Source organism: Cannabis sativa, chromosome 9 (assembly GCF_029168945.1).
Source record: "Cannabis sativa cultivar Pink pepper isolate KNU-18-1 chromosome 9, ASM2916894v1, whole genome shotgun sequence".
Classification (NCBI taxonomy): Eukaryota; Viridiplantae; Streptophyta; class Magnoliopsida; order Rosales; family Cannabaceae; genus Cannabis; species Cannabis sativa.
The window spans coordinates 59,331,693-59,343,933 of record NC_083609.1 but is presented as its reverse complement, the minus strand read 5'-3'; the positions used below and the strand labels follow the sequence as shown (position 1 = coordinate 59,343,933).

Sequence of the window (12,241 nt, the reverse complement as noted above, 5' to 3'; positions counted from 1 at the left end):
GTTTTGGGGCGGACCCACGTAGAAGCAAGGTAGAATAGTCATTTTCTCTGAAAAAAAAAAATTGAGGAAAAAATATATATTTATTGGACTACTTATCACACAGGGATCTTCTCATATTCGTTATCTTTAATGTTTATTTTAGAATTGTTTAACATTTTAGGAGTATCGAATCGACTAAAACATGCCCTTAAAGATAAAGAGTAAGTTTGATTAGATAAAAATAATCCTTGTACCTTTTAGGTGATGAGATTTATTTGATGTAATTAATAATGTGGTCAATGCATGAGAGTGAGAGACTTGTGTAGTGAAACTTCTTGGAAACTTCTCATATATATATATATATATAAATATATATATATATATATATATTTACAGTCATCATCCAAACAAAACAATATCCTTCCACAACTTTATTGGTTTTTTCTATATCATCGATTTATATATATAAATAGTGACATGAACACATGCTGCCTCGACCTATATATATATATGTATATCTATATACATGACTTATTATCAAGTAGTTGACATTTTATCGTAACCATACTTTGACAAACCATTCTTATTATATTATCATTAATTAATTTCTTTTCTCTTTTTTTTTTTTTTAACATTTTCATATTCACATGTGAATGGTGGAGATAGACCGAAATTTGGCGGAAATATAAAAAAATATATATATTTAATTTATTTCTTTAATTATCTTTTAATTTTTTAAAAAATTAGGGAACTGTAAGAATTAATAATAATAATAATAATAATAATCAAAATCAAACAGAAGAATAAAATAATCAAAATGTATATTTTATTAATTAATTAATTAATCAATAATAATATGTATCAGCCACAGAGAGTACTGGTCAAATAAACTGCTCGAATTGACCAATATATATAAACATTATTAACACCAAATTATATTATTTTTGAGAGAGAAATAATTGAATTAGTTAACAATAATGTTGAAGAGTATATTTAGTGTGTTCCCACCTATTCCTTGGTACTATCTAGTATATAGTTAGATAAAGTACTTAATTAATTATTAGTGATATAATTATATTGTACAACACAAAATTAATATTAGCACTAAAAATTTCAAATTGATCCCTTAATTTTCACTAATTAGATAAGCTTAATTAGCTATTTTTAATCATGACATTTTAAAAATGAAAATTTGGCTGATACTCCAATTCTGGATATATATATAATATATATAATATCTCTTTCTCTTAATATTTAATTAGTCTACTACTAATTGGTATATTTAATATATTAATTAAACAAAAATTAACATCATGATTACGTATATATGTACGTAGTATGTATAAGTAAGAATATTCCAAATCTACACATGAATATACTATGTATATATTATAAATAAAATATATATATATAGCCGAAATTAATGACAGCTAAATAATTAATTATTATATAATAATAAAGTTTTAACAACGTCTATAATAACATGTGGAATTAAATTAGAAAAATAATAAGATTATTTACTTTCAAAAATTTACGGCCAAACTATACTTTAATTAATTAATTCCATGCATGTTACACCTTATTATCTTATTTCAAGAATAATAATATACTTCATAGTAAATTAAATAATAAACGGTCGACATATTATTAAGAAACAATCATAGTTACTATAATTCTTAACTGTTAATACTAGTCATCTTTTTTTTTAAAAAAAAAAATGTATATATATAACAATTTAATTTAATTTTGATAAAATCTAATTAAACAACAATACATTAAGTTATTATTTAAAAATATTAAGTACTAAACACATCAAAATATTAAAAAAAAAATAAATAAATAATAACCACATATTAATAACCATAAATTTGACGGAGTACTTCTAAGCAGTAAATTAAAAATATGATATGATAACTAATAAATAAAATAAATTAAATATATTTATTTTATATGTGATCAATTAATTTTTTTATAATTATTAAAAAAAATCTAATTAACTTACAATTAATAATTAATTAGAGTAAAAATTTCTAAAGTTATTTATAATTTGTCATATTTATTATATATATAGAATGACGCAGCAGTTATATATAATCATAATTAGGTAATTTTTTTTTTGAATAACATAATTAGGTAATTATTAATTAGCTAGTTAAGCTCAATTATTTAGTCCACATTTCCATTTAAAGTTAATTAATCATGGCATTAGAAATGGCAGACTCCTAATTATAATTACTCTTGATTACTACCCTAAACAAACCCTAAAAAATATTGATTATAATCGTAGGGTTTTTTTTCTGAAAGATATATATAGTAGTAATAGAATATATATTTATGTGTATATATATATATATAATAACAGCATGTTTACGTAGATGTGTATTTAGGTGCCCCAATATTATTATTGATACAAAATACTATAGTAATAAGAACATTATTCTGAAATTTAAACATGCATATGAATAAACAAACTTAAAATTAATCACATCTAATTAATTAAGAAATAATTATATATAAATTAATTTTAACAGCCCTAAAAATTTATTAAAAACATGCTAACCCATAAAATTTAGTTAATATTAATTTTGCATTTCTTATTTTTATTTTTTACTAAAAATTTCTCAATATTATTTTGTTTGAATCTAATTCAACATCAAAAAAATAATAATAAATGAGTATTTCTCATTTTTGTTACATATTCAATCAAAACTAATCTCTCTAAATTTTGCAATGCATAATGCACATTATATTTTTATAATTTATTATACACAATGTGTTGCTAAATAATATTGTACTAGGAAATATATATAATGTTACATATATAGTGATAATAGTATAGGAAATTATGTATTCACCCCATTAAAGGGTTGTGTTTGATAGATCTATTATGCATTCAAAAAAATTTATGTGTATTTTTTTTTATAACTATTTAAGATCACCTATAAATTTTTAAAAAATTCTGAATAATTTATAATGTTAAAAATAAAATTTAAACAATCACTTATTACGTGTGTATAAAAAACAATTATATATAATAAAATATTTAAACCTTATTTTTATTATTGTAAATTATTCACAATTTTTTTAAAAATTTACAAATAATTATTACACGATCATAAGAAAAAATAAGTTAATTTTTTTTTGAAAATGCTGAAACAAATAATACCGAAACACTTATTTAGGGTGTACTATATACTTATAGGAATAGTATATTCATAAGATTGGTTGGTATGTATTTGAAATTGTATAATTGGTTGCTGAAAGAGGCCAACTGCCCAAAGAATATAAACATCTTTAATTTTTTGTAATAATGATAGAAAGATAAGTGATGACATAAACATGAGCTTATATAAATATTTATATATAAATAAATATATACATATATATACCCAATAATAAAAAATAATAATAATGATAATAATGTGAAGAAGAAGAAGAAGTATAGGGTAATTAAGCTTCACTTTCATATTCATTCTTCTATTCCCTATCCCTCTTATAATTATATATATTGAAGCTTATTATTATAGTTGAAAGTGATGTATATGGATATGTGTATATATATATATATATGTAATCATATATATATAAGATAAATATTATTTTGAATTTTGTGTTTTGCAAAAATTACAGATTAGACTCTTTATTTTGTTAAATAACAAAATAGACTCTGTATTTTTCAAAATTATAAAAATAGGACCTTGAGCTTAATTTTCGACAACTTTTTTTTAATATAACCAACTTAACGATAACTCCTAACACAAACAATACAGAAAATATAAACAGTTTTTTCATAAACACATTTAAATCGGATTATTATTAATTTTATTTTGACAAAAAAATCAGTTTAGGGTTTCATTCGTACTATTTTGAAAAATACAAGCCTATTTTACTTATATATATATATACATCTATATATATATGGGGTGGAGGGTTCTTATATATATTTGGTTGGTCCACCCTCCCTAGCTATCTCTTTCCCCATGTTTTCATGCAGCAAATCAGCCTCTTTTTCAAGCTTAATTTCATCCTTTATTTCTATATATATTTATATATATTTATATATATATATATATACATTCATATTTTGTGGTCAGGGATTTTAACCTAATGAATTGCAATGTCATATTCATATCTTTAATGTTGAGGTTTACGATTCAATCCCCTCTTTATTATTATTATTATTAAATAACATAACTTTAAGTATATATTTTTAGATTGCCACAAAAATAAAAAGTATATATTTTTGGATAATATCAGTTTTGTATTTTGTTAAAAGAAAATTTTCCTTTTTTTTTAATCACAATTATTTCATTTTGATGCTATTTTTCTCAATATTATAAAACACACAATTTTAAGCTAGCTAGAATTTATATAGTTATATACTTCATAGAATTGTTTTAATATTATTCTAAAGCATATTATTACAATTTAGAAAATATATATTTACTTATAATAAAGTCATTCAATATTTGATTATATCAAAACATTATATATGTATATAATTAAATAGCATTAATTAAGCGATCCCCAAAAAATCCCCATGTTAACTAGCTAAAGAAGATATTATGTATATATATATATATATATATATAAATAACAAGTGATTAATAGTATAATTGAATTTATATTGTGATTATATATATAATATAACTTATTTTGAAATATAAGTTTCAAAAAAAGAAATACAAAACACATGTTTTATTGTAATAATAATGTTTGAAGTGTAAAGTGTAAAACAAAAGAAAAAATGGCCAAAAACAAGGGGATTATATATATATTTATATGAGAGAGGGGTTAAGTTTTTCTCAAGCATAAATTTCCAAAGGAAGCTTTGCTTTGAATGGAAAGTATATATCAAACTAAAGCTTTTTTCTTACTTATTTTCTTTCCTTTTTTGTTTAATTTCTTCCCCTTTAATTTTTTTTTATAACCATCATCTCATATTAATTATTTTCAATTTTTGTTTGAAGAAAAAAAATTCATTAATAAATAAACTAGATAAATTAACACAAATCAGCCTAACCAAATCGTTTAAATTAAATAGGACAAAAACCCTAAAAAATCAACTTTAACTAAATAATTTTCAATTTTAATCTAATAAAATTTCCCATTAATTATTTAAAAATATATAAAGATTTATATATATATATGGACATTTATATATATTAATTTCTTTTTCTTTTTTTTTTCCATTATTTAATAACAGTTACTATCTTATCTTCAAAAACTGATGATGATACATAAAATTCATGCATACTTCTCTTTTCTTTATTTTCTTTTTCCCAATTTTCTACCCCAAAATTCTCTCTTTATGATCGGTACTCCTTTTTAATTATTAATAGTGTTGAAACTCGAAAATAAAAAAGTTAAAATAAATTTATATATTAAAGATAATTATCATCATCATCATGTGTGTACATATGGACTATATATAGAGTTGTTTTGACATTTGTAATTGTATATATGTATATATTTCATATTTATTTTGTATTATTATATGGCAATAATTTAATTGGACCACAATATATATAGCTAATAATAAACAGTACAATTTTTATAAATATACATCATTAATTATTTATGATCATGAAAACAAATGCACAATTCGTACAAATAGTATTACACATACATTTTTACTTATATATTTTAAATTCAATATATAATATATTTATATATTAAAAATTATGGTTGTACTTGTATTTGAAACATAAACATAATTAAGTGATATAAACAGCATTAATTATAATTAATACACAGTACTTTGCAGAAATATTTTTTATATATATAGTTGGAATATATACAAAATTAATAAGTTGTAATTTTTATATGCATATAAATATAAATTATGTCAGAAGTAAAATTAATAACCGGAAAACAAGGTTATATATTATTAATTAAATTAAAAAATAAATAAAACATAAGATATTATGTATAATTACATATAGCTAATTATTTAATTAATTAAAAATATGAGAAATGTTAAAGGGCACCACTGGTGCCTAGCACCCTCCTACGTGTCAATATCGCTATTGGTGCAATTAAGTATCGGGTCCCATATAGTTTAATATAATAATTTTTATAGAGTATCGCTAGCCAATTGCAAGTCGACACATTTAGAAGGTGCTAGGCACCACTGGTACCCAATAGCAATGCTCTAAAAATATATATAATTTCCAAGGAAGACATATGGAATAATTAAGGTGACTTTGGACACAAGACTTAGGATTTGATTCATTCAAGAAACCAATGATTAATATTAAAACTCATTTTGTCATTTGTATTTATATATGTTTTTTTTGTGTTTTAAAAAATTGGAGAATATTAATATTATTATTAAGAGAGGCATATTCTACTGCGTAGATTCAGGAAATGATTCACATGATTCATCACTACACTCTTTATTAATTAATATTCCATTAATAATAGTTAAATTTATCTATATATAGTTTATCTAGTTTTTGAATTTATCCCCTTAATTAATTTATTATAACTATAGTTCTTCTACTAATTCAATGAATTGTCCACTACATAATTTTTATTATTAGTATAGTTTTTCATTTTTATTAATTTCAACTTCTATATTAATTAATTATATATATTACTTAAGCCCTAAGGATTTGTATTAAGACTAATTTTTGTATTTTTTATTCTAATTTATCAGTTATTAAAAAAATTGAAAATTTACTAAAATCCTTGGCTAATAATTTATTATAGGCACACTTCTTTTTTCTTCAAAATATAAGGTAATGTGTTGTTATATATATTAGGACCATATTACATGGTATAAATCTAATAAATGATTTATAGGTTAAAATTAATTATTACAATAACTTACACTTTCATAATGTTAAAAACAAAATCTTTTTGCTTCTTAATTATATTTCATTTTCACAACATTTGATACCAATAATAAATTCCATCTCTCTATATTTTTAGTTTTTGTAACAAATTAATTTCAACTAGCAATAAATACATATCTAGAAGCCATGGCTTTCAATATATATATATATATATTATTTAATTAAAATTACAATTACAATTAGAAGAAAAAAAAATACCAATATTTTTTTTTTGGTTCTTTCTTCTTTGTTAGATTGGCTAATTAATTACTAGATACAAAGATAAAACCAAAATGGTTGCTATGAAAATTATTTCCTAAATGTACTATAAAAATTAGAATATTAGATGGAGATAGAAGAGCAACATTATTGGATAAAAACTAGCTAACATCCAAAAATCAAATTATATAAAATATTAGATTAAAAATAAAAGAAAAAAAAAACACGAGATAAATCCATGGTGAAAAAATCCAAACATATATATACTCTTGTTAATTAATTACATAAAGCAACATAATATTACAAAAAATAAAATTTATATATATAAAAAACATCAAAGTAAATAGATTTACATGAACTTGATAATAATATTCATGAAATCTTAAATAATAAAACTCAAATAATAAAAATATCATAATAATGATCATATATATATAATATATATGATATTTACAAGTGTATGTATGTATATATAAATTAAGTCATGTATAATGATCCAAATAATCAAAGCAAAAACTAAATATATATATATACATATTTATGATCATCATCACATGATAATAAATCATAAATATATATATAAATCCCCTAATAATAATAAAGAAAATGAAGTAATTAATTAAGCAAAATACACATCAAAATATATAATATTATACGACCACAATTAATTAATAATTAACTCTACGTGTTAATCAATTAAAAGAAGAAGAAAGTAATAATTAACAATCTTGTTCATCATAAGTCATCCCAAAACACATCTTGACCATCAAATCCCGAGATTAACCCATCATGATGAAACGACACCGTATGTTGTTGTTGTTGTTGTTGTCGTTGATGATGTTCAGAAACGACAGAAGAAATCTCTGTGGTATTGTTGATGTTGTCCGTACTCAATCCAGTATCATCTTGAGACACGCTAACCATTGAATCATGATTAGAGAATTGCTCCACCTTACAATTATTATTATTAAAATCATAATTTTGGATTATTGGATTATTAGAAGAGTAGAAACTAGTATAGTAATAGTTAGATGTCGTTTGGTTGAAATTGGTGTCGTTTTGGTAGTTGTTGTTGTTGGTGGTGGTTGTGGTGTACGGCGGAGGAGGAATATCATCGGTGAGTGGCGGTAATGAATTTGAACAATCTAACATATCATCAACTCCAAGTGAATTGATTCTTAATAACCCATGATTAATATGATGATTACTATTATTATTATTAATCATCATCATCATATTATTATTTGGGTTCATTATTTTCTTCTGTATATTATTATTATTATTTCCAATATTCTTGTGAAAAACGCGGCATACAACCCATTCATCCTGAAAAATTAAATAAATAAATAAATAATTATTAGACTTTTTCTAAATAATAATTAAAAAATAAAGACCAAACATTTAACCAAACACATAATAAACTTGTCAAAATAAAAATCAAAACTTTATTACCTTAGCAGATTTGGGAAGATTATAGTAAGAGAATTTTCCTTCGAGTCTGTATTCATGCATAACCCAATTAGATTTCTCTCCTTTTGGGGCTCTTCCTTTGTAAAACACAAGAGTTTTCTTCATACCAACAAGATTTGTCGAAGACGAAGAAGATGATGATGATGAAGAAGATAATAAAGAGTTTTTAATATTTCCTTTATTATAAATCTCTTTATCTTTTCCGGTAGCTTTCCAGTAACCTGATTCGGTTGCCCGATTAGTTCTCATTCCGGTCGGGTATTTCCGATCTCTTTGACAGAAGAAGTACCATTCCTTCTCACCCATTTTTGCTCTCTCTGTAAAAAAAAAAATAATAATTAAGATGAAGATTTAAAATGGAAGATGATAAGATGATAATTAATATATATGACTTACTGGGTAAATCCCAAGGTTCGCACTTGTTTAAATCGGCATCTGCGATTGCAGAAGCGATGAAATTAGTGTTCAAAACTTTCTCGGTGAGATAGTAAGTAATGATTTCTTCATCTGTTGGATGAAACCGAAAACCAGGTGGTAGATCGATGAGGTGATTATGATTATGATCTGATGATGATGATGATGATACTTTCTTCATAGCTATACAAGTTGTTTCTTCCATATATAGATGATTGAGACTATGAGTACTGAATCTGAAAAGATTTAGAAAGAGAGAGAGAGAGAGAATCTGATTTGAATTTTATTTTTTGATGGGTAAAAAAGAGGAGAGAAGTGTTAAAAGAAAGTGGAGAAAAGGGAAGAGAAGAAGTTTATATAGAGAGAGAAAGAGGAGAGAGAGAGAGAGAGTTGTTCAGTTGAGACAGCTAATTAAGTTGTGATGATATATTCTTCTATGATGTAAGATCCGTGGTCTGCAAGGCATCTTACTCATCAAGCCATATATATATATATATTTATATATATATATTATAGGGTAACTCTAATGCATTTTCTAAAGGTGTTTAGGTAGATTTTCAATCTGTTGTGAAGTACATGAAATTTTTTGTTTTTTCTTACGCGTGATAAGTATTTGTTTAAAATTTATTTTCGACAAATGATCTTAAATCTCTACGTAGACGATCATGAAAAAAAATTGACTGAAATAGATAAAGAGTCTAATTGAACAATCCTTTAAGAGGGGTTTACAACAGAAATTTTCTATAATATAACAAGGTCACTCTGCAATAAGATACACTAAGCTATATATTTTTTAAAAGAAAAATGATAAAAAAATATCAATAGTGTCTAGTACCCTTTAAGGAATGAGTAATATTCCTAGTGAAAGAACGGGTGTCATATATAATTTAATATAATGACTTCTTAATTATGAAGTGTATCACTAACTACTTGTAAGGCGTCACTTGCTTAATAGCAATGCTCTTTCTAAAATGATACAAAATGTCTTGAACTGATTTTTTATTTAATAAAACTTAATAATAATCTAATTTAATTACATCAAGACTGATTATATTTTTTTTGCATCTATTTATTTATGTAAAGAATTATAGATTAAAAAAATGTTAAAAATTGAGCTTATTGAGCTTATTGTAATCAAGACTTATTAGTTTTATTAAATAAAATATCATTAATAAATTAAATATTCAAAAAATAACTAATAACAATATTATAATTAAACATTAATGTATGCTAAATCTTATCAAATTGATAACAAAACTGTAATTGAAAATTATACATAAATATTGGTTACAATTTTTAAGGTGAGTCATATAAAGCAACCCTATTTTTTATTTTATTTATAAACAAAAGCATTTATTCTTAATCTTTATTTATTTAATGGGTTAATTTGTCCATTTTGTGATTATGTGGGTGTGTACATGTCTTCTCATGCCATCTATATAATATCTACCCTGTGTTGAAAATCAGTGTGAAAAATTAACAACATTTCAAATTAAATTAATAATAATTAGAAGTTAAAAAGAAGAATGACTTTTATATTTTTTATTTATATTTGACTTTAAGCTTGTTTGGTTCTTGTAGTTTTAATTTTTTTGACAAATAACTAATTTTATGAACTTTTAATTTCTTAGCAATTAGGGTCATTTTCTGCAAAAAAGTCAATCTATTTTATTAAATGGATTAAAGAAAATATATATAAACACAAAAATCTTTTTATCTAGCTCCTAACTCAAAATTATTTAATAATTAATCTATTTATAGTTAAACACACTCTCTCACATATTAGTTATTTTTACATTATTTGAGGATGAAAATAATTTACACTAATTTTATTTTTATGTACATATAAGTCAATTTTTGATTTGGTGGAATATATAATTTAGAGACCATTTAATAATTTGAAATTTGTTATCATAAAAGGCTTAGCGTGCTACAATTTTTTTAGAAGACATAATTTAACTAGAAAATTATAAATTAAAGACTTAATAATAAATGTTCAAATAAAAATTTTGAGGATAAAATTATAATAAATACTATGTATATATATTTATATAGTTGAAGGAACAACATTGTTAAATATTTTTTCTATTAGAAATATTTTTTTTTTTTTGAAAAAAATAAACTATTTATTAATAACAGTAGAATTTAATACATCAATAAAAAAATGATAAAAAAATAATCTATTCAAGTTAGTTCACCACAATTAATTTATGAGCAATTTTATCGATTATATACAATAAATAAAAATTATGAGTGTTTTAAGAAGACTAGAAAGCAAAGTAACAATATCAACTAATAAAACGTTTAATTCATTACAGAATTAGTAGAAGATTTTGAATATAGCGAGATCAAAATTAAACATTTAGACTCTGTAATGAATAAGAAAGTCTAATCCAACACTACCATCAAAACTACTATAATCACATTAAAAATGTGTATAGTTAATATACTATTTTTTTACATTAATTTATTTTTTATATTTATATAAATATTATATAAAGATATCCATATAGGTAGGGGGGGCTTGGTTTGGAATTTTCATTGAATGTTGAATATTGGTACTTATTATCCCTTTTTATTATTTCATTCTAACTCTTCAACTATTCCATTTCATTTCATTCCCAAAAGAAACTTTCTCAAACTTCCTCCCTTTCTTTCTTTTGGAAACTTTCTTAATTAATTATCCTATTAATTTCTTCTTTTCTTTTTTATTTTATTTTTTTTTTACTATTATTTCTCTATTACTATATAAGCTACAACTTTTATTTTATTTTATTTTTAATTTATAATAAAATGACGTAAAAAGTAAAACTTGGGAAAACAATAAAATTGACGCGTGTTATTATGGTGTGGCACTAGAAATGTGAACGTATTGATTTGAATAGTAACGGTAACAAATAAATAATAATATATAATATAAGGTGTTAATATAATTTAAGAAAATTCTACAATACACCATTCATAGTTTATATATTCTTTTTTTTTGTTCTTTAAGAGAAATTTAGTGCGTTTTATTTTTTTAAGACATCTGTGTAAAATTTTGATAAAATCAAAATAATTTACACACCGAAAATAGGATTCAAATAGTATATTCCATGCGTGACTTTTTTATTTAATAAGCGTGTAAAAAATTAAAGATAATTTAAATATTATTTTCGATATTATAAATTAGAGTAATTTACACTATAAATATATAAGTTTAATTCTCGCTTGTAGATAAATATATACCTAAATTTAATTATTTACGGTAATAGTACTTAACTTATATTTCTGAAATTTTTATAGATACGTGACGGTTAAATCTCAAATTAATAGTTACA

At 22.4% G+C, this 12,241-nt stretch overlaps 1 protein-coding gene across 1 annotated transcript; it reads right to left on the bottom strand.

The window, feature by feature from the left end:
• Window positions 1–7,656: 7,656 nt before the first annotated feature.
• On the bottom strand, window positions 7,657–9,359 carry LOC115724173 (NAC domain-containing protein 87). Its single transcript, XM_030653646.2, has 3 exons — window positions 8,904–9,359; window positions 8,490–8,824; window positions 7,657–8,363 (listed from the first exon to the last, which is right to left on the bottom strand). The coding sequence occupies exons 1-3, from the start codon at window positions 9,124–9,126 to the stop codon at window positions 7,773–7,775; spliced, it is 1,149 nt and encodes a 382-aa protein (XP_030509506.2). The 5' UTR covers window positions 9,127–9,359; the 3' UTR covers window positions 7,657–7,772.
• Window positions 9,360–12,241: the final 2,882 nt, after the last annotated feature.

Coding starts and splice junctions, on each gene's coding strand:
- LOC115724173 (XM_030653646.2), bottom strand. CDS start 9,126: ATGGAAGAAACAACTTGTATAGCTATGAAGAAAGTATCATCATCATCA. Junction 8,825..8,903: donor CGAACCTTGGGATTTACCCA/GTAAGTCATATA, acceptor TTTTTTTTACAG/AGAGAGCAAAAATGGGTGAG. Junction 8,364..8,489: donor ATCTTCCCAAATCTGCTAAG/GTAATAAAGTTT, acceptor TTAATTTTTCAG/GATGAATGGGTTGTATGCCG.